At 46.3% G+C, this 24,055-nt stretch overlaps 1 protein-coding gene across 6 annotated transcripts in view; it reads right to left on the reverse strand.

Annotated features, from left to right (window-relative positions):
- The window catches only part of LOC134933611 (uncharacterized), a 77,261-nt gene that overhangs the window by 24,669 nt on the left and 28,537 nt on the right, over nt 1–24,055 (reverse strand). For 5 of the 6 annotated variants that reach the window (XR_010179743.1, XM_063928950.1, XM_063928949.1 and 2 more), the window contains exons 5-14: nt 23,102–23,213; nt 22,349–22,455; nt 20,962–21,088; nt 19,637–19,757; nt 16,716–16,801; nt 15,645–15,787; nt 13,406–13,465; nt 10,379–10,445; nt 2,575–2,669; nt 1,633–1,761 (exon numbers count right to left, since the gene is read on the reverse strand). Coding sequence is in view for 5 of the 6 variants with exons in the window: in XM_063928950.1 (XP_063785020.1) it covers nt 1,633–1,761; nt 2,575–2,669; nt 10,379–10,445; nt 13,406–13,465; nt 15,645–15,787; nt 16,716–16,801; nt 19,637–19,757; nt 20,962–21,088; nt 22,349–22,455; nt 23,102–23,213 (1,047 nt within the window). In the remaining variant the exon portion in view is untranslated. The remainder of the gene's footprint in view (nt 1–1,632; nt 1,762–2,574; nt 2,670–10,378; nt 10,446–13,405; nt 13,466–15,644; nt 15,788–16,715; nt 16,802–19,636; nt 19,758–20,961; nt 21,089–22,348; nt 22,456–23,101; nt 23,214–24,055) is intronic. The other variant, XM_063928952.1, reaches the window with a different exon arrangement.

The following is a 24,055-nucleotide window of genomic DNA, read 5'->3' on the forward strand; positions in this document are numbered from 1 at the left end:
GGACTCAGGTGAGCGCCGACGGACATAGGGGGTCATTCCGAGTTGATCGTAGATGTGCTAAATTTAGCACAGCTACGATCATTCACACTGACATGCGTGGGGACGCCCAGCAGAGGGTTAGTCCGCCCCGCATGTCAGTCCGGCCTCCCCCGCAGAAGTGCAAAGGCATCGCACAGCGGCAATGCCTTTGCACTTCAAGAGTAGCTCCCGGCCGGCGCAGCTTTAGCGTGCTGGCTGGGAGCTACTCATCGCTTCCTGGTCCGCAGCGGCTGCGTGTGATGTGACGCAGCCGCTGGGGTCCGCCCCCCGTTCGGTCCGGCCACACCTGCGTTGGCCGGATCGCACCCACGAAAGGGTGGCCAAATGCCACCGTTCCGCCCCCTCCTGCCCAGCGATCGCCTCTGCCTGTCAATCAGGCATAGGCGATCGCATCCCTGCTATGGCCTTCGGCCGTCTGCAATGCGCTGGCGTACTACGGCGCCGGCGCATGCGCAGTAGGGACCCGTTCGATTTGCTGTGGAAAAAAGCAGCGAGCGAACGGGTCAGAATGACCCCCCCATAGAACACTGTGGTACGTGGCCTCAGGTGAGCACCCCAGGACATATAACACTGCGGTACCTGGACTCCGATGAGCACCCCAGGACATATAAGACTGTGGTACCTGGACTCGGATGAGCACCCCAGGACATATAACACTGCGGTACCTGGACTCCGATGAGCACCCCAGGACATATAACACTGTGGTACCTGGACTCCGATGAGCACCCCGGGACATATAACACTGCGGTACCTGGACTCCGATGAGCACCCCAGGACATATAAGACTGTGGTACCTGGACTCGGATGAGCACCCCAGGACATATAACACTGCGGTACCTGGACTCCGATGAGCACCCCGGGACATATAACACTGCGGTACCTGGACTCCGATGAGCACCCCAGGACATATAACACTGCGGTACCTGGACTCAGATGAGCACCCCAGGACGTGAACAGTGTAATCTGGGTATTAGGGGAACACAAGTCCTCTCTACAATACAGCTAAACCCTGTTTTTATCTTCACTGATCTCCTGACCTCGCATGATCCCTAATCTTACATTTTCCATGTTCTGTGTATGAGTAACAGTCCCCCCTCAGCGTCACCCTGTCATCGAGGGGCTCAGCAGAATCCTAGCAACCAGACTATTGTTTGGGTTGGGGTGGGGGGCGGTAACAGATTGCATTCCTGCAAATCCACATTCTGTGTAATCTTTCCAAGTCTAATGGATACAGTTTAATCTCCTTAAACCAACTCGCACTGACAATGCTGTCTAATTTGACAGCGCTCCTCTAGGATCTTACTCCATGCAATAATATGGTGGAATACCTGATAAAGTGGTTGCTATGGGTAACTTTCTCTCTCAAAAGGTTTGATACATTTCCCCCCCAAAAAACTAAAACTTTCAACATCTCAGGTGCTCAGGCGATCTGCTGATTGTTCTGTAGAATAATAACCGTTATAAATTCCAAGCTTTATCCTAAGACATCGGGTAAGAATAAGAATTATACATGAAAGTGGCTTGGGTGACTCTACGCGTCTCTTCTGCAGGGATAACGTGCAGGAACGCCGCACATTCCCCAGGGATTCTTACATGGCTCTCTGTTATCTGATTGTGTATCTCCATGTCTCCCAGCCCCAGGCTCAGCTCCCCACTGCCGGTGATCACAGCGCAGTAGGTGGCGGTATTGTGGCTCTTGAGACGCGCCACCCCTCGCATGTCCTGCAAAAGAAACGGTGCTGTTCCAGTACCAAAACACTGCAAGATCCTGTCCGACAGGAAACCTCTCTACTGCAAGTTTTCATTCACTTAAAAGACAAACCCAAGAGTATGTTTAACATATTAAGGGGCTGATTTATCAACAAGTTCTCATACGCAACGAGTTTCGGATGATGAATGGTCCTCCAGCCAATCAACTCCCAACTGTCATTTTTCAAACATGTGACAGTTAGGAGCTGATTGGCTGGAGCACCATTTATCAATGGCCACTGTCAGCTAGGGAATAGGACATATTTTAAAATGACATTATTTAGCTAAATTAAAATAGCATTATGTTGGTCTTTATATTTCATTTATTCGCCTATAATGGAAATTATACATATTTAATCTAAATAACTAATAAAATGTAAAATAAATAAAAATTATATTTATGGGGCAGTGGTTCGCAAACTGGGGTGCCTCGGGACACTTGCAGGGGTGCCCTGGGTTGGTGGTCCAGGACCAATTCAAATTATTTATGGTCAATGTAATAGGCAAAACCAATGCTGGTGGACAAACTGAAGCGAATCCTGTCCCTCACCAGATAACGGACCCTAAGGAAGACCTATAAACACAATTTACTTCATTTAGTATTTATTTCTAAATAAGAAACTTCTGGCCATGGGGTGCCGTGAAAAAAATTCTGATACTCTACCATGATTCAAAAAAGTTTGGGAACCACGGATATACGGTAGTCATATTCATAGCTAAGTAGTTTTGTACGTAGCACTAGCACTCAGATATGGTTCCTCACTGTAATGGGTGACGGATGCTCACCATGTGGGAGCAGAATTGGAGGACGGAGTGTGAGAGGTCATCTTGCCCAATGGCGGAGATAAAGAGAGGCCTCGCTCCCAGGCGGCTCATACAGTCTGTAAATGAAAATAATGGAATTAGCTGTGGGGTCTGGAGCAGGGATCTAAGACGTCTCTAAATCAATATTTAAAAATATACCAATAGCGCTAACATAGAACCAGTGCATTTTCATTTGTCATTTAGTGGTGTATAGACATTACTCTAAGTATGTACTAAGGGCCCCGCCTATCCAGGGGCCCGGCCACCTGACTACATACAGTATTGCTTTATTCAGGAAGCAATAGGATAAACATAAGGTGTAAATAGATGCATTATATCAGATTGGTAATGATGCAATCAGTGGGCGGCAGTGCTGATAAGCCCAGACGGATCACTGCTGACAAACGTTGGAGCCAATAAAAGCAGAGAACATATAAATTATAAAAGGTGGACTCCACTAGTTCATACTACAAAGCATTTTCCGCTTTATTGGTTACGGTTTAAAAATAACATCAAAACCCTAACTTCAATATTAGAAACAAAAAAAAATTAAATTAATGTGTAAATAAGAAATAAAGGGGATTACAGTATGTACTGTATTAAAGTATTGTGTTATTTAGTATCTCTGTGTAATATTTATATGCACACTATTATATTAAATATATCCATATAATTTTGTATCAAGGTGTTATCAGACCAGGACTGGATTAGGGACAGTTGGGATCAGTGGCGGATCCAGAGGTGGGAAAGCAGCGCAGTCCAGACTTCAAACAGGTAAGCCGCACCAACTGCTAGCGAGTCCCGGCCCACGATGTTTGCCAGCATTTGCGGTGGCAGTTGGTGTGGCTCCCCTATATGAATTTTTGATACCTCTGGGGCAGCCACTGGTTGGGACCCCTAGGCTGCTGCCTATTTAGCCTACCCCTAAATCCGACACTGTATCAGATTACACTTTCAGTATTCTTAGTATAGTTACTTTGAAACTCGCTATGGAATGTGCTCTCTCTCTCATACATTTCTTAAGCGATCCCTTTGAGTCTCACTTTCCTATCTAGTATCTATAGCACCAGGATTACATTTTAATGCATACTTCCCCAAACATACTCACATTTACGAGGTTATTACTGTATCCAGGTCAGGGGATATATGGTTTTACAAGGAGTATCCTTTCTGCATCTGTGCAGGTATATTGCCATATTCAAGGCTCTTAAGAGGGAAAGTGCTCCCCCTAGTGGTGTTCATTAATAATAATAATCTTATACTGCTTGGCCGCATTTAGGATTTGTAAATGTTGCTGTATGTATTGAGGCCAAGTATTTCATCCACCCACACCATCACTGCACAGGACTGCATTTTGGAATTGCATGGAACGGAACGGAACGGCATGGATCTCTCATGGTAACTATCAGGATGCAAGAGCAGATGTAGAACATACAAAATACAGCATAAAGCAAAATTGCCGCTTTAATACCATAATTCAAATTTGTACGCAAACCCGATGGTTTACGTACAAATCCGATGGGGTGGGGTCTGCGCAGCTGTAAGACCCGTTCTGTGCAGGTGCAGAACAGGTATTGTGATGTCGCTCGCAGCCCACTGTCAGCTACAGCATGTCAATAAGTTGGGGGGAGAGGAGTGGGGGCAGCATCCGGAACCGTTCTTCAAAACGGGGGCGTCTCCCTGATTTGAAGGCGTGACTGGTCCTAGGTCTGTGTCGTCGGACGCAGGCTTACTGCAATCGGGTGTCCGGATCCGACGGCCAACCCGAGTAAGCTTCAGCCTGCGCAGGGTGACCGCTGCCTGGAAACATTGCAAATTGCGTTGTATAAATAAAATTATTATTATTACAACGCAAGTGCTTGTCCAGTGCTATAAGGTCAGTGCAAACAGCCTGACTTCATAAATCTGGATTACAGCAGGGAGTGTCGCCCTCGCCTACGCTAGTGATAGGGTGCATTGCCACGAATATTAGTTCAGCCCGCAAAATGGCTGCCTCCACTGTATGTCAGCAATAAGAGTACTTTTACATGAACCTCAGGTGTGACAGGATGGAAACCTAATTTCTCTGACGTCCTAGTGGATGCTGGGAACTCCGTAAGGACCATGGGGAATAGACTGGCTCCGCAGGAGACTGGGCACTCTAAAGAAAAGATTAGGTACTATCTGGTGTGCACTGGCTCCTCCCTCTATGCCCCTCCTCCAGACCTCAGTTAGAATCTGTGCCCGGCCAGAGCTGGGTGCTCCTAGTGGGCTCTCCTGAGCTTGCTAGAAAGAAAGTATTTGTTAGGTTTTTTATTTTCAGTGAGATCTGCTGGCAACAGACTCACTGCTACGAGGGACTGAGGGGAGAGAAGCAAACCTACCTGCTTGCAGCTAGCTTGTGCTTCTAAGGCTACTGGACACCATTAGCTCCAGAGGGATCGAACACAGGGCCCGACCTCGATCGTCCGTTCCCGGAGCCGCGCCGCCGTCCCCCTTGCAGAGCCAGAAGACAGAAGAAGCAACGAAATCGGCGGCTGAAGACTCCTGTCTTCATTAAGGTAGCGCACAGCACTGCAGCTGTGCGCCATTGCTCCCACAGCACACCACACACTCCGGTCACTGTTGGGTGCAGGGCGCTGGGGGGGGCGCCCTGGGCAGCAATTAGATTACCTTTTGGCACAAAATGCACATAATACAGTTTATAAAACTGTATACGTGCAAAAAACCCGCCATTAATATTATACAAAATGCGGGAGAAGCCCGCCGCTGAGGGGGCGGGGCCTTCTTCCTCAGCACACCAGCGCCATTTTCTCTTCACAGCTCCGCTGGAAGGACGCTCCCCAGGCTCTCCCCTGCAGTATCCATTACAACAAGGGTAAAAAGAGAGGGGGGGCACATAAATTTAGGCGCAATTGTGATAATAAGCAGCTATTGGGAAAAATCACTCTTTTTAGTGTAAATCCCTGTGTTATATAGCGCTGTGGTGTGTGCTGGCATACTCTCTCTCTGTCTCCCCAAAGGACTTTGTGGGGTCCTGTCCTCAGTCAGAGCATTCCCTGTGTGTGTGCGGGGTGTCGGTACGGCTGTGTCGACATGTTTGATGAGGAGGGTTACGTGGAGGCGGAGCAAGGGCAGATAAGTGTGGTGTCGCCCCCGACGGGGCCGACACCGGATTGGATGGATATGTGGAAGGTTTTAACCGACAGTGTCAACTCCTTACATAAAAGGTTAGATGACGCAGCAGCCTTGGGACAGCCGGGATCTCAGCCCGCGCCTGCCCAGGCGTCTCAGAGGCCATCAGGGGCTCATAGACGCCCGCTAGCTCAGATGGTAGACACAGATGTCGACACGGAGTCTGACTCCAGTGTAGATGAGGATGAGACAAATGCACAGTCTACGAAAGCCATCCGATGCATGATTACTGCAATGAAAAATGTATTGCACATTTCTGATATTGACCCGGTTACTACCAAGAAGGGTATTATGTTTGGGGAGAAAAAGCAGCCAGTGACTTTTCCCCCATCTGATGAATTAAATGAATTGTGTGAGGAAGCGTGGAGTTCCCCCGATAAGAAACTAGTGATTTCTAAGAGGTTACTGATGGCGTACCCTTTCCCGCCAACGGACAGGTTACGTTGGGAAACATCCCCTAGGGTGGACAAGGCGCTCACACGCTTATCAAAAAAGGTGGCACTGCCGTCTCAGGATACGGCCGCCTTAAAGGAGCCTGCGGATAGAAAGCAGGAAGCTATCCTGAAGTCTGTGTATACACACTCAGGTACTATACTGAGACCTGCTGTTGCTTCAGCATGGATGTGTAGTGCTGCAGCCGCATGGTCTGATTCCCTGTCAGACAACATTGATTCCCTCGACAGGGATACTATTTTGCTAACCATAGAACATATAAAAGACGTCGTCTTATATATGCGGGATGCACAGAGGGACATTTGCCTGCTGGCATCTAGAATTAATGCGATGTCCATTTCTGCCAGGAGAGTATTATGGACTCGGCAGTGGACAGGTGTTGCTGATTCTAAAAGACACATGGAGGTGTTGCCTTATAAGGGTGAGGAATTGTTTGGGGACGGTCTCTCGGACCTCGTATCCACGGCAACAGCCGGGAAGTCAACTTTTTTACCTCAGGTTCCCTCACAGCCTAAGAAAGCACCGTATTATCATGTACAGTCCTTTTGGCCTCAGAAAGGCAAGCGGATCAGAGGCGCATCCTTTCTGCCCAGAGGCAGGGGTAGAGGAAAGAAGCTGCACCAGGCAGCCAGTTCCCAGGAACAAAAATCCTCCCCCGCTTCCTCTAAGTCCACCGCATGACGCTGGGGCTCCACAGGCGGAGCCAGGTGCGGTGAGGGCGCGTCTCCGAAACTTCAGCAACCAGTGGGTTCGCTCACAAGTGGATCTCTGGGCTGTACAAATTGTATCTCAGGGATACAAGCTGGAGTTCGAGGCGACTCCCCCTCGCCGTTACCTCAAATCAGCCTTACCAGCTGCTCCCAGGGAAAGGGAGGTAGTATTGGCGGCAATTCACAAGCTGTACCTCCAGCAGGTGATAATCAAGATTCCCCTCCTTCAACAGGGACGGGGTTACTATTCCACAATGTTTGTGGTACCGAAACCAGACGGTTCGGTGAGGCCCATTCTGAATTTAAAATCCTTGAACACTTATATAAGGAAGTTCAAGTTCAAAATGGAATCGCTCAGGGCGGTTATTGCAAGCCTGGAAGAGGGGGATTTTATGGTGTCGCTGGACATCAAGGATGCTTACTTGCATGTCCCCGTTTACCCACCTCACCAGGAGTACCTCAGGTTTGTGGTACAGGATTGTCATTACCAATTCCAGACGTTGCCGTTTGGTCTGTCCACGGCACCGAGAGTATTTACCAAGGTAATGGCCGAAATGATGATACTCCTTCGGAAGAAGGGAGTTATAATTATCCCGTACTTGGACGATCTCCTTATAAAGGCGAGGTCCAGAGAGCAGTTGTTAGTCAGCGTAGCACTTTCTCGTGAAATGTTGCAAGAGCACGGCTGGATTCTGAATATCCCAAAGTCGCAGCTGATTCCTGCGACGCGTCTGCTCTTCCTGGGCATGATTCTGGACACAGAACAGAAGAAGGTGTTTCTCCCGGTGGAGAAGGCCCAGGAATTTGTCATCTCTGGTCAGGGACCTCCTGAAACCAAAACAGGTGTCGGTGCATCACTGCACACGAGTCCTGGGAAAGATGGTGGCTTCTTACGAAGCAATTCCCTTCGGCAGGTTCCATGCAAGGATCTTTCAGTGGGATCTGTTAGACAAATGGTCCGGATCGCATCTTCAGATGCATCGGTTGATCACCCTGTCCCCAAGGGCCAGGGTGTCTCTGTTGTGGTGGCTGCAGAGTGCTCATCTTCTCGAGGGCCGCAGATTCGGCATACAGGACTGGGTCCTGGTGACCACGGACGCAAGCCTCCGAGGATGGGGGACAGTCACTCAGGGAAGGAACTTCCAAGGACAGTGGTCAAGTCAGGAGACTTCACTACACATAAATATACTGGAACTAAGGGCCATTTACAACGCCCTGAGTCAAGCAGAGCCCCTGCTTCAAAACCAACCAGTGCTGATTCAATCAGACAACATCATGGCGGTCGCCCATGTAAACCGACAGGGCGGCACAAGAAGCAGGATGGCGATGGCAGAAGCCACAAGGATTCTCCGATGGGCGGAAAATCACGTGCTAGCACTGTCAGCAGTGTTCATTCCGGGAGTGGACAACTGGGATGCAGACTTCCTCAGCAGGCACGACCTCCACCCGGGAGAGTGGGGACTTCATCCAGAAGTCTTCAAGCAGATTGTAAACCGTTGGGAACGGCCACAGGTGGACATGATGGCGTCCCGCCTAAACAAAAAACTAGAGAGATATTGCGCCAGGTCAAGGGACCCTCAGGCGATAGCTGTGGACGCTCTAGTGACACCGTGGGTGTACCAGTCGGTTTATGTGTTCCCTCCTCTTCCTCTCATACCCAAGGTACTGAGGATAGTAAGAAAGAGAGGAGTAAGAACTGTACTCATCGTTCCGGATTGGCCAAGAAGAACTTGGTACCCAGAACTACAAGAAATGATCTCAGATGACCCATGGCCTCTGCCTCTCAGACAGGACCTGTTGCAGCAGGGGCCCTGTCTGTTCCAAGACTTACCGCGGCTGCGTTTGACGGCATGGCGGTTGAACGCCGGATCCTAACGGAAAAGGGCATTCCAGATGAAGTGATTCCTACGCTGATAAAGGCTAGGAAAGATGTGACAGCACAACATTATCACCGTATATGGCGAAAATATGTTGCTTGGTGTGAGGCCAGAAAGGCCCCTACAGAGGAATTCCAGCGGGGTCGATTCCTGCACTTCCTACAGTCAGGAGTGACTATGGGCTTAAAATTAGGATCCATAAAGGTCCAGATTTCGGCCCTATCTATTTTCTTTCAAAAAGAACTGGCTTCACTGCCTGAAGTTCAGACGTTTGTTAAGGGAGTGCTGCATATTCAGCCCCCTTTTGTGCCTCCAGTGGCACCTTGGGATCTTAACGTTGTGTTGGATTTCCTGAAATCCCACTGGTTTGAGCCACTTAAGACCATGGAGCTAAAATATCTCACGTGGAAAGTGGTCATGCTATTGGCCTTAGCTTCGGCTAGGCGTGTGTCAGAATTGGCGGCTTTGTCGTGTAAAAGCCCTTATCTGATCTTCCATATGGACAGGGCAGAATTGAGGACTCGTCCCCAATTTCTCCCTAAGGTGGTATCAGCGTTTCATTTGAACCAACCTATTGTGGTGCCTGCGGCTACTCGGGACTTCGAAGACTCCAAGTTACTAGATGTAGTCAGGGCTTTGAAAATCTATGTAGCCAGGATGGCTGGAGTCAGGAAAACTGACTCGCTGTTTATCCTGCATGCACCCAACAAGCTGGGTGCTCCTGCTTCAAAGCAAACGATTGCGCGCTGGATCTGTAACACGATTCAACTAGCTCATTCTGCGGCAGGATTGCCGCATCCTAAATCAGTAAAAGCCCATTCCACAAGGAAGGTGGGCTCTTCTTGGGCGGCTGCCCGAGGGGTCTCGGCTTTACAGCTTTGCCGAGCTGCTACTTGGTCGGGTTCAAACACATTTGCTAAGTTCTACAAGTTTGATACCCTGGCTGAGGACCTTGCCTTTGCTCATTCGGTGCTGCAGAGTCATCCGCACTCTCCCGCCCGTTTAGGAGCTTTGGTATAATCCCCATGGTCCTTACGGAGTTCCCAGCATCCACTAGGACGTCAGAGAAAATAAGAATTTACTCACCGGTAATTCTATTTCTCGTAGTCCGTAGTGGATGCTGGGCGCCCGTCCCAAGTGCGGACTCTCTGCAATACGTGTATATAGTTATTGCTTAACTAAAGGGTTATTGTTATGAGCCATCTGTTGACTGAGGCTCAGTTGTTGTTCATACTGTTAACTGTGTATAATTATCACAAGTTGTACGGTGTGATTGGTGTGGCTGGTATGAGTCTTACCCTGGATTCCAAATCCTTTCCTAGTAATGTCAGCTCTTCCGGGAACAGTTTCCCTAACTGAGGTCTGGAGGAGGGGCATAGAGGGAGGAGCCAGTGCACACCAGATGGTACCTAATCTTTTCTTTTGAGTGCCCAGTCTCCTGCGGAGCCCGTATATTCCCCATGGTCCTTACGGAGTTCCCAGCATCCACTACGGACTACGAGAAATAGAATTACCGGTGAGTAAATTCTTATTAACTGTGCCAGGGTCATTCGTTCACCTTATCCTACTCACCTGCCAGGTTCCTCCCCACACCTCCAAACGACTGGTGCACTTGCCCAGGATTGGTCTGTTCTCCAAACTGCAAGTATAAGTCATAGACCAGAATCACTGTCACTAATATATTCAGTTTGGTCAGACAAGATGCACGTAAGAATTAAATGTAATAAAATTAAGTGGTTCCTACAGGAATGGACATGTTAGCAACAATACCTTACATGAGCCTACTTGTAAGTACTTTCTATGTTCTACTTCTGCAGAAGGAGATCATGTGTAACGTAATATGTTCTACGAAAAAAAGTCACCCAGCAGTGGAACATGGTGGAATATTAGCTGTTCTTTAACAATTATCTCCTTTTCAAAATGTCTCTGGAGGTGCAAACACACACACACACACACACACACACACACACACACACACACACACACACAGGTTTACAGTCATAAAAAAGGCAGAGGGGTGGCTATTATATACAGAGCAGAGCTCAGAGGGACAATCCAGAGCCTCTCTGCTCAATACATCATATGCAATGTGACTGTGGTTGCCATGGCAGTCTAAGACACTGCAGAATTTACTGCTGATTTACAAAATTACACACATTTTCAATATGTATTATTTATTGCCAGTTATTTATATAGCGCACACATATTCCGCAGCGCTTTACAGAGAATATTTGCCCATTCACATCAGTCCCTGCCCCAGTGGAGCTTACAATCTATATTCCCTATCACATGGACAAGCAGACACATTCACACTAGGGTTAAATTTTGTTGGAAGCCAAATTAACCTACCAGTATATTTTTGGATTGTGGGAGGAAACCGGAGTACCCGGAGGAAACCCACGCAAGTACGGGGAGAATATACAAACTCCACACAGTTAGGGCCATGGTGGGAATTGAACTCATGGCCTTAGTGCTGTGAGGCAGTAATTCTAACCATTACACCATCCGTACTGCCCCATATAGAAAAAAGTCCCCAAACAATGTACTTTGTATTTTTTCTTTTTTTCCCCCCATTTTTAAAACAATATGTTTTATTTCTTATTTTTGTTTGTCAAGCTCCACATTACAGGGTAACGGTTTTTGGGTCTGGTTTATACCTACAGGTGTCAGTGCTGTCTGTGAGGAAGTATACTCTGTGGGAAAAGGCTGGTGCACAACATCACAATAAACAGAAGGAGTATCACACAAAAACAGGATTTTGATACCTAGCGGTAAATCCTTTTCTCCTAGTCCGTAGAGGATGCTGGGCTCCACTTCATGACCATGGGGTTTAGACTGTTCTGCATGGTCATGAAGTGGACCCCAGCATCCTCTAGGACGTATGAGAAATATCCTTTACAGCAGTATGGCTGTAAATGCTGGTCCCACTAAGAACGTTATGGGTGGAATTCAAATGTTTGAAAAGTCGGTTAGGTGTCTGTTTTTTCCTGTCTATTATATAGGAAAAAACAGACTCCCAACTGACTTTTCAAACATTTGAATCTCCCCCTGTGTGTCCTGGGACAGTCCTTGCCTGTACTGAAATGCCCCAAAGGGGTCATACAAGGCCACGGATGGATCCCCTTTTGGTACCTGATCACACTGCACATTATAAAACAGCAAATTATATTAGTTGTGTACTTTTTATATATATATAAATTGAATATCTATTGTCAGCATGTGTCTGGTCTGTCCCTTCTGTCTCTCATCATTTTATTAAAAAAAACTATTTTTAGATGGGAAATTTCAGTCTACTTGAGAATTGCTGAATGCAAAGTGGATTTTACAAGGGAAGTTTATTTATTGACTGTGACTAAACCTTTGGACTTTAGAGTTCAGTAGCTGGTTCTGCCCTGGCTGCCGGGATCCAGCTGAGGATTCCATCATCCAAATATGGCTATTCTCAGTCCTTATCACCAGCCATATACCGCGAACCCTTACAGAGAAATTAGGACAGAGCCAAACCCATATTAATGCTGCCTTGAACGCACCAGAAAAAGAACGTTTTTATTTTCTCTGTGACGTTATCCTTTACAACCACAATTTGAGACAATTATAAAATTGGCGCAAACGGAATATGTGGTGATGCCTGTTGCTATAGCAACTAATCAGCTATTTGTTTTCAGTTTATGCAAATGATAGAATGTGACATGTTCCTACCGGCAACACTACCTTTTTCTACTGCACCAGTTTTCAGATATGTCCCCCAATACATATAGATGAGACAGAATAAAGTGAAAGTAAATGAGGGTCTGTGGCCTGTTAGTTTAAATGGTTTTGACAACCACCAGCTTATATTTATTATTCCTAGAAAGAGGTCAGAGGGAACATAGGACAAACGATGAAAAAAACGCCCTAGGGTGTCGATAGGGGCCAGAGAACATGGTAAGGGCCGGACTTGGGTTGGACTTTCAAGTTCTGAAACATTTGCAATAGTACTTATTCACCTCCCCGTAAACCCAGGGAACTATTGGTGGTCATTCCGAGTTGTTCGCTCGCAAGCTGCTTTTAGCAGCTTTGCACACGCTAAGCTGCCGCCTACTGGGAGTGAATCTTAGCTTAGCAAAATTGCAAACGAAAGATTAGCAAAATTGCGAATAGACACTTCTTAGCAGTTTCTGAGTAGCTTCAAACTTACTCGGCATCTGCGATCAGTTCAGTGCTTGTCGTTCCTGGTTTGACGTCATAAACACACCCAGCGTTCGCCCAGACACTCCTCCGTTTCTCCAGCCACTCCCGCGTTTTCCCCAGAAACTGTAGCGTTTTTTCACACACTCCCATAAAACGGCCTGTTTCCGCCCAGAAACACCCACTTCCTGTCAATCACGCTCCGATCACCAGAACGAAGAAAAAACCTCGTAATGCCGTGAGTAAAATACCTAACTGCATAGCAAATTTACTTGGCGCAGTCGCAGTGCGAACATTGCGCATGCGCAGTTAGCGGAAAATCGCTGCGATGCGAAGAAAAATACCGAGCGAACAACTCGGAATGACCACCATTGTACGGTAAAACTATGCTTTGTGTAGACTGGAGTATGTTTCAGTAATATTAATACTGACCTCCAATTTGTCCTTAGAAGCCTTTGCTATGAAGTCCACATTGATGCCTCCAATAACAACCTGCAGATAAGTGAGAATTGCAGATAAGTGAGAAAATACAATAAAGTGATCTTTTTCTGTTGTGTAAAATGCCAATATTCCTGCCAATAGGCGTATCGGGTATGGATCATTAGGCCCACCCTAATTAGGTCGACACTCAATAGGTCAACCCCATATGGTCGACGTGGAAAAGGTCAACAGGAACAAAAGGTCAACACGTCAAAAGGTTGAAATGACAAATAATCTACACAAAAAAAGGTCGACACAAAATGGGAATGAATGGGAGGCTGTAATGAAGTAACACTAGGTGGCGCTGTGATGTGGAAAGTCACTTTGTGAGATCTCTCTGTACTCCAATAGTATACAATACATGATTCTGATACATTTCTAATAAGAATCTTGTTTATTTAATCCTCCATGTTTTTTATGAAGTATTATTATTATTATTATTATTATCCTTTATTTATATGGCGCCACAAGGGTTCCGCAGCGCCCAATTACAGAGTACATAAACAAATAATCAAACAGGAAAACAGCAACTTACAGTTGATGACAGTATAGGACAAGTACAGGGTAACTAAACATAGTTACATCAGCAGATGACACTGGAATAAGTATCAGGTGGCAGAAGACTGCTGGATTTGGTGCAGCTGAAGATTATTAAAGTAAGACAAAGGATAAGCACATGAGGGAAGAGGGCCCTGCTCGTGAGAGCTTACATTCTAAGGGGAGGGGTAGACAGACAGGGGTGACACAGATGGGGTACATAGAGAGCGTGGAACAGAGGGTCAGAATGAGATTTGGCTGGGTTTGGTGAAGAAGTGGGTCTTGAGAGCCAGTTTGAAGTTTTGTAGAGAGGTGGAGAGTCTGAGAAGGGAGGGGTAGGGAATTCCAGAGAATTGGAGCAGCACGTGAAAAATCTTGGAGGTAGGTGTGGGAAGAAGTAATCCGTTGGCAGGAGAGTCGGCGTGCATTAGCAGAGCGAAGAGGACGGGTGGGAGTGTAAAGGGAGATAAGGTCAGAGATGTAGATGGGAGAGGAGTGGGTGAGGGCTTTGTAAGCGAGTGTGAGAAGCTAGAAATGGATTCTGAAAGGGAAGGGGAGCCAGTGAAGGTCTTGTAGGAGAGGAGAGGTGGACGTAGTGCGTTTTTACACGCACTGGTCACAGTACAGTAAGGATATAAGGTCCAGGTACACTTAATTTATGTAAATGCAATTTATAGGTACACAAATACCAATATAATAAAAGCATTTAAAAGTATATACATGATGTGAAATATATACAGTCCTGATGTTATGTTTAAAGTTACCTGTGGCTCCAACAAGCAGTATTTTAAGGATAAAAAAAAAAAAAAAAAAGGAAAAGTCATTAGTTAGGAGGGGAGATGGGGGAGTTGTTCCAAAATTGATAGTAAGCAGGACTTTAATGTGATTTTTTTTTTTTATTTTGAACCTTTTGCTGACAGTCGCACCCTAATCTCAGACCGTTGCAAATTTTATGCTAAGCATCTTGGCACATAAATTTCAGAGACTGGAAATAGGTGCGCATGGCTGAGAGTAGATACATTTCCACCAAGCTGAGTGTACTACAAGGATGCACGTTTAGCAATTTCATAAATGACCCATAATGTATAATACACAGGTGTGCGCAGAATCCATAGGATAGAATTTATCTGAATAGATATTTATATATTTCAGTTTCCAGCACATACAGGAGCAGATCCGAACACCATTTACCTGTATAATATAGAACACTGAAGAACCTGGGAATACTGACAGTGTGCTCTTGGTTGAGAACAAAGAACAGTGCGTGCACCACAAAATGCTCGCACGTGACCGAAAACGTGGAATCGGATTGAGCTGTAACTTCATCCATGAGATTATAACATGCAGTTAGGTAGATAATAAATCCAACAAAATTGGAAGAAAAATATGATTGCTCTCACAAGTTCTGTAAATATAAAGGTCATCCTACATACAGAAGGTGCATGTGAAATGGGTTTCCACCTTCAGACAACTTTTTCATTTATTGCTTCTTTATCTTTGTTTTTCGCTGACATTTTTCTGTGCATTTCACTATGACCTTTGCATCATCCAGGCAGAGTTGTATTTTTATACTTGAATGTGACAACTATGGTCTGAGTGTCTCCCAATAGTAGGGATAGGCAATAGTAGCACCTAAACCTATAGAATATCTCACCGGCCTGGAATCAGGGTTTGCCTCCTCCCCACTCTCGCCGTGACAATATACTTTTCTGACGCCATCTCTAGGGTATTGGAGCTTGCTGAGAGCCGCAGCTATGCGGCTTCCGACTGCCGCATTATTCTTTATCAGCGCAATATCTTGACGAGGGTTAAGGAAATATTTCTGCAGATCGATTCGCTTGTTGCCATGTTCCGTGGAATTGCCAGTGATGTATACCTCGGGCTCAATGCAGAGTTGGATGGAAATCGGGCACGGAACTAAGGGGCAGATTTATCAAAGTTTGGAAAGTGATAAAGTGAAGAGAGATAAAGTACCAGCCCATCAGCTCCTAACTGCCATGTTACCGGCTGTGTTTGATAAGTGACAATTAGGAGCTGATTGGTTGGCACTTTATCTCTTACCAAGGCTTACTGCATATGCCCCAATATCTCTCTCCACTTTATCACACTCCAAAGCTTAGTATATCTCCCCAACAGCCTGTAACATGACAGTCCAGAGCTGATTGGTTTGTATTTTATCTCTCTCCAAGCTTTGATAGATCTCCCCCCTAAATAGACTACATTCTCATTTCTCATGAATGTTGCCCGTCTCTGCTTATTTGCATTTATTTAAATAAAAAAATAAAAAAGGCACTTAATAGTAAATATGAAACGGATTAGCTGCGCTCCAGAAGCTGGTTGATACATAGCCGCAGACAATCTACCATTTTCCAAACTAATAACATTGTAAAAAGAAAGTTACTGGAGAAGAAAGTAATGGAAGTAAGTAATGGGGGACATGTACTAAGCAGTGATAAAAGTGGAGAAGTGAGCCGGTGGGGAAGTTGCCCACGGCAACCAATCAGCACTGAAGTAACATCTATAATTTGCATACTATAAAGTGAGTCAGTGGAGAAGTTGCCCCATCAACCAATCAGCATCTCTGTATAATTTTATAGTATGCAAATTATAGATGTTACTTCAGTGCTGATTGGTTGCCATGGGCAACTTCTCCACTGGCTCACTTCTCTGCTCTTATCACTGCTTAGTAAATGTCCCCCAATGTCTCTTACTCATTAAAGGATACTAGAAGCCAGGGATTTCCCTCCAGTCAGCTCGTTCACTCGGCGCAGCAGAAATGGAGTCACCGCCTTACCCACAATCCCTTGTATCCTGATAAAAACAATACATATGGGTTTTTTAAGCAACAAATCTGATGGACGCCTGTAGAACACGCTGCACAGAAATATATTCAGTCTTATATGTGACTACCTAAGACCAGTCCTCAGCGGCAACTTAAGAGAAAGTAGTGAAAAGTCAGATCCAGATTGCCACCTTGCCAGGACCAAATACTTCATTGTAACAGATCATGAAAGTGAGGGGACATCATAACTGTATAAATCAGTGTTTCCCAACAGGGATCTCGAGCTGTGCATGTTTTCCAGATCTCCTAGTTGGTGCACAGGTATATTCATTAATGGCTGACACACTGATCCCCACAGGTGGTGCTAATCATTTCACTTGTGATTCTGAGGAGATCTGTAAAACATGATCTGTTAGGGGTCCCTGAGGACTGGAGTTGGGAAGCAATGGTCTAAATTACATGTTTCACTTTTATATTTTAGAATTTATTTTTACTGGTCAAATTCCAAAATCTAAAGCCTCCGCAGCAGCACTCCACATAGAATCAGCCCTTTAGTCTCATCATTTCCCAGTATAGCTGAAGACTGCCTGGCACAGATCTGTGTGGTAAGGTGCCAAGGTGGAATAGCCTCCCATCAGAGTTGGTAGAGGCTAAGACTGTAGAGCAATTTAAACATGCATGGGATAGGTATATGAATATCCTTACAAAGAATTAAGGTTCAAAAAAGGTTGCGACTACCTAAAGGATAAAAAAAAATGGGCAGACTAGATGGGCCAAGTGGTTCTTATCTGCCGTCAAAATGTTTCTATGTTTCTAAGGTGTATATGACTACGATCAGGGCCGGTTCTAGACCCTTTGGCGCCCCGGGCGGAAAATGGGGGCGTGGCTTCATACAGGGGCGGTCAGTTAGGCCCCCTGTACAGTGGAGTAGCGCAGCTGAAAAAATAAATAAATACTTACTATCCCCGCTCCCGACCGCTGCAAGTCTCCGCCGGCGCCGCTCTTTTCCTCGGATGACAGACACTAGAGGTCAATTATGACCCTTAGCGTCTGTCAGTCCCACAATGCTGTGCGGTGCACGATGACGTTATCGTGCACCGCACAGCAAAGGTCCTCTACACGAAGGGGAACTAGACGCGTAGCGTCTACTTTCCCTTCACAGCGGGGGACAGCGGGACCAGTGGGGGACACAGCGGGCAGCACAGAGTAGCGGATCTTGCCATGGTGCTGCGCCCTCCGGATGGCTCCGGCGCCCTCCGGATGGCTCCGGCGCCCTCCGGAAGGCGGCGCCCCGGGCAAAAGTCCTGCTTGCCCGTGGCAAGATCCGCTACTGACTACAATACATGTGATCCATTCACCCAACTAGGAATCTCATGGGCAGAGGGGATGGGGGAGGTATTGGCAACATCTCCCCGAAAAACTGTTACGCTTCACCTAATGGACGTTTTATACAGGGCCTTGTGACGTAGAAGGGAGCCTTTTGGGAGTAGGCACAAGTTCATTTCTGCAACTGACATTTGACACAGAATGCAAAGCAGCAGCGTAAATACAGGAGACAATGGAAGGCGGTCGCTTCCGGGCGCCGGCCCTGAACGGGGCACACTGGCCTCCTCCATTGCTCCAGGTTCTGCTTTATGCGCCCCAGAGCAGGTATAAGCAGGGAGCCCTGGGGGTATGGGCCGCTGTCCTCCCTCTCCCTGTCTGGGTGATGCTGGGGAGGTGGAAGTGAAAGCGGAGGGTCTAGGCAAGGCCCCTCCCCAGCTCCAATGGGGAGAAACTTCCTCTTAAGTGCACCCCCCCCACCACCCTAATGTCCCCTTCTCCTTGCAGCTGTACGGGGGGCACAGGTAGTCGCGCAGGTGGGACCATGTTTCCCTTAGATGGGCCAGGCTCCTCTAACAAGCCCTGGCCCATGTAATTAGTACCCTTCTCTCCATCTCGACACCCCCGGAGAGAGTGTGTGTTTGGGTGCTGCAATGAATGCAAGCAGTGGTGGTCGGACTATTTGATATCCGGACTATAGATCTACACTAAAAAAAGGTCTACAGTCAATAGGTCTACCACTAATGGTAGACATGCATTAGGTCGACAGGGTGAAAAGGTCAACAGGGTCAAAAGATCGACATGTAAAAAGCCAGACAGTTTAAAGGTCAATATGCTCAAAGGGTCAACATGACAATGGTCGACACACATATGGTAGACACAAGTTTTAAAAAAAATGTTTTACATTTCAACTTTTTCATACTTGACCATCCATGTGGACTACGACTGGGAATAGTAACCTGTGCCGTGTGCAGCGGTAGTGGAGCGAGACACCTTGCCCGCAGCTTGCTCGCCATGCGAGGGGATGTGGTACACTAAAAGGGCTTGTTTGTGGAAGAAAAGTGACAAAACACCACAATTTTTTTTTGTGTCTACCTCTTTTGTGTCGACCATTTACATGTCAACCTTTTGACACTGTTGACCTTTCCTACTATCTACATATTCTGTGTCGACATTTTGACCTTGTCGACCTTTTGACCATGTCAACCTAATGCATGTCTATCATTAGTGGTAGACCTGTTGACTAGACCTTTTTAGTGTAGATCTAATAATCCACACCCCTAACTTGCCTTCTCTTTTTAGTCAACCCTAAAGAGGACAAGTGGAGGAGGTGCCGAAAGCAACCAATCAGATTGTAGGTATAATTTACCTAGCTTATTCAATACAATGATAGCTGGAATCTGATTGCTTGCTGTGGATAAATCGCTCCCATAGTGCACAAGGCACCGTCCGCTAAAACTTGACAGGTCATCTTTAAAGTGACAAAGAAGATCAGAAAAAAAACAACAAAAAAAACCCAAACAAACGAGGGTGGCACTAACCTGGCCTCCTTTAAAGCTTGCTGAACAGCTTCCTCTATCATCTGCCCAGAAGCAGCATGCTCTGGTGGGATGGGAACAGCAATGAGGACCCCGCTGCCCAATCTGAGGTCCAGAGAACTGGCTGCGTGAGAAGCAGTAAGGGATAAAAAAAACTGTATGAACATTCACCAACACCTGATTCCAGGAGAGCAGCGCGGAAACGGAGTAGCTTCATAAACTGTTTTGAAAAATATTTTGAAGTTGTGTTGGGCTGTGTACTAAGCTTGTGTCCCCTTTTTGGTGTAGATACAGCTTCTACTTTCTCTTACAGACAAAGTTTGAAATAACATGGTAATGCATCAGTATAAAAAATATAGCAGTCAGTAAACTTTATCGATAAGGCTTGGAAACCCTGCCAGTCGCAATTATTGGGCAACGTTTGTTAAAGAGGGTGGGATGTCACAACGAGGCCATCTCTTAGTAGAGTATATTGTGGGTTAGTGTCCGGGTGACTCTACGGTTAGTTAGTGTCCAGGAGACCCTATGGTGTGATAGTATTTGAGAGACTATGGTTAGGGCTACTATGGTGGGTTAGTGTCAGGGAGATTTCATGGCGGGTTAGTGTCAGGGAGATTCTATGGTGGGTTAGTGTCAGGGAGACTCTATGGTGTGGAAGTATTAGGGAGATTGTCGTTAGGGAGACTCCATGGTGGGTTAGTGTCAGGGAGACTATGGTGGGTTTGTGTCAGGGAGACTATGGTGTGGAAGTATTAGGGAGACTATGGTTAGGGAGACTATGGTGGGTTAGTGTCAGGGAGACTCTATGGAGGTTTATTGTCAGGAAGACTATGGTAGGTTAACATCAGGAAGACGCTATAGTGGGTTAGTGTCAAGGAGACTATATGATGGGTTAGTGTCAGGGACACTTGGGTTTATGACAGAGGTTCCCAAACGGGGTCCTCAAGGCACCCAAACAGTCCAGGATTTAGGTATATCTATGGCTCAGCACAGATGGTAAAATCAAATTGACTAAGGTGCTAATTAAGTCACCTGTGGCCAAGCATAGATACATTTAAATCCAGGACCGTTGGGGTGCCTTGAGGACCGCGTTTGGGAACATCTGGTTTCTGCTTTCTACGACCCTGTATATGAAAGAAGTGAGATAACCAGTCTGATAAAATTGGCAATTTGGAAAAATGATTAGCAGAATTGGAGTACAGTTGTGTGACTGGAAAGGTTATGAGCTTCCTACAAAATCCTGTTCGGTCTATAAATGAGTCAATATGTCAGACTCAGTACATTTTTATAACAGTGTCATAATTAAGATGAGAGTTTTCTTGGCTCACCAATAAGTTGTGCAGCCTCCTCTTCATTTCGGACATGGCACGGGGCCCGAAAACCGCTATGTGGGGTGAAGAAAGCTGGGAAGTTGCTGGAATCACCAAACGTGGCTACACAGACCCCTTCCGTCTCCTGCCATTAACATTAAGAGAAAAGAATTCAAATTCTGGGGCAGAAAGTCTGTTTTGCTATTGATGGATCTTGTGATTTTTAGCAGTGTGCATTGGTCAGAGCCAGTGTTGGACTGGGACATGAAGGGCCCATTGGGAAAATGCAGTGGGAGGGGCCCATGCTTAGGTACGTGGCCAGCTCCTATAGATGCTTGGCTAACCATTAGAGGGTGCATGGTCTGGGCCCCTTAATAAATGTATATAGTAGTACTGCTTGTCCATGCATAATAATGTACCAGATTAATAAAAGCAATGCACTGTAGAAAATACACTGTAGTCCTGTGCATATGTTTTATGTATAATTCAAGTGCACACTCTAGAACCTGATCCATAGGGAGGGGGTGGGCCTTCAGGAAGTGGGGCTACACACTACATCCCCAGCGATGTAGCATTATGGCCTGTCCTATAAGACACTCCCCTTTTGGAGAAGCTCCACCCTATTTGCACAGAGACACAAACAATGGTGCTCTACTGATTTAATTTGCAAAATTATTTTTAGAAATTTCCCAAAATGTTGTGCATTGTGCACCATTTTTATGACTTTTAAGTGACTTTAGAGTACATTTTTGTTAAGCATGTTGGCACCTTCGTGCCTAGCCACTACCCCTTTTACAGGTTTTGAAACAAAAAAGGTGAAAAAAAAAAAAAAAAAGTGTATGTTCAGTATTTAATTTGTTGTATGCGGTGTCTAGGATTTTTGCACTTGGCGTTCTGGCACAGGATCATTAATAAACGTTCCCAGTACAACACACCGGCTTCTGATATTTTTATTGGGAATAACAGGTTGTTGGCAGGGGTGGTATTGATGTGACTGGCGGTCAGCTGACCGACAGTCACATGACCCCCTTCACCATCCCGACGGCTCACTATCCCGATGGTCGGCATGCCGACCAACATGGACTATTTCCACTCGTGGGTGTCCACGACACCCATAGAGTGGGAATAGAACCCGTGGCGAGCGCAGTGAGCCCGCAAGGGGCTTGCTGCACTCGCCCCTCCCCGTCGGTATGCTGCCGGGATCCCGGCGTCGGTAAGCTGACCGGCGGTCTCCTGACCGCCGGTCAGCCGTACTACACCCATTGGCAGAGACCAAGTAAATAAAATAAAGACATTAAAAAAACGTGTTGACCCCTGGAAAGGACTGCTGTAGGCAAGTGCCTAGTCAACCTAGCAGGTAAATAGGTTCCTGTCTAAATCACGGAAGAAGCTTTTCTTTACACACCAGATACTCAAGGGTCCGGCCAATGTCCAGGATGGATTTTATCCCAGCTGATATAACAGCTACCGGAGTCCTTCCAAGTTCAGTCAAGTCTGCACTTATATCCATAGCTATGGCAAGAAAGAAACCGTATGTACGTATACAGATAAGATTACTTGACTATCCTCCTAGGGCATACCTCCCAATCAGTGGGACTGTCCCAATTTTGGAGAATTGTTCTGCTAACCCCAAGTTCCAGGTAGGGGGAGGCGGTGGTAGTGGGGTCTTGGAGGCAGGTGTCACCCTGCAATGTTACCTTATGGGCAAAACCATGTGCACTGCAGATGGGGCAGATATAACATATGCAGAGAGAGAGAGAGTTAGATTTGGGTGGGTTATATTGTTTCTGTGCAGGGTAAATACTGGCTGCTTTATTTTTACACTGCAATTTTGATTTCAGTTTCAACACCCCCCACCCAAATCTCTCTCTCTCTGCACATATTATATCTGCCCCACCTGCAGTGCACATGGTTGTGCCCATTAGCTAACAAATTTGCTGCTGTGATCAGATCTGAATTAGGCCCTATGTACCAACCAATCAGGTACTAACTGTCATTTTACAGGCTGTGTTTGACTTCTCTCCACTTTCTCTCTCTCCAAGGTTTGATACAACGCACCCTAAGTTATGGTGATAACATCTGATTTATCAGCACACGTTCATTGGTTCAGTGTCCATGGAATGCGCTGCTTAATTTAAAAGATGAACAAATGTTTTACTGTTCTCTCCTTCGCGATGTACTCCTCCGATCCCTCCCGTCACAAACACGGGGATCCCAGCATGATGGGCGGCTATCATCGTCCCAGACACTGTACTGCCTCCGGAGAGTCCCTGGCAAGAGAAACAGCAGAACATATATAGGGTTGATGTATGAAACCAAATAAGATGGCAAATGGAGATGTTGCCTATAGCAACTAATCAAGTTCTAGCTATCATTTTATAGACTGATAAAGAAAAGCTTCAATCTGATTGGTTGGTATTAACTAGAGATCAGCGGGTTCGGTTCGTCGAGATCCGAACCCCACCAAACTTCACGTGGTTTACACGGGTCCGAGTCAGCCTCGGTTCTTCCAGCCTTGCTCGGTTAACCCGAACGAGGCCGAACGTCATCATATCGCTGTCGGATTCTCGCGAGATTCGTATTCCATATAAAGAACCGCGCGTCGCCGCCATTTTCACTCGTGCATTGTAGATTGAGCGGAGAGGACGTGGCTACGTTCTCTGCCTGAAAAGCTCAATATCTGTGCTCAGTGTGCTGCATTGTGGTGACCACCAGTATATAGTAGTACAGTACAGTAGGCCATTGCTGTATCTTGCAGCTCCATGTCAGACTCAGTTCTAGTATCCTGATCAGTGCTCAATATCTGTGCTGCATTGTTGTGACCAGTAAATAGTAGTACAGTACTGCATTGTGGTGACCACCAGTATATAGTAGTACAGTACAGTAGGTCATTGCTGTATCTTGCTGCTCTGTGTCACTTCTAGTATCCTGATCAGTGCTCAATATCTGTGCTGCATTGTGGTGACCACCAGTATATAGTAGTACAGTGCTGCATTGTGGGGACCACCAGTATATAGTAGTACAGTATAGTAGGCCATTGCTGTATCTTGCTGCTCTGTGTCACTTCTAGTATCCTGATCAGTGCTTAATATCTGTGCTCAGTGTCAGTGCT

Source organism: Pseudophryne corroboree, chromosome 6 (assembly GCF_028390025.1).
Source record: "Pseudophryne corroboree isolate aPseCor3 chromosome 6, aPseCor3.hap2, whole genome shotgun sequence".
NCBI classification, from domain to species: Eukaryota; Metazoa; Chordata; class Amphibia; order Anura; family Myobatrachidae; genus Pseudophryne; species Pseudophryne corroboree.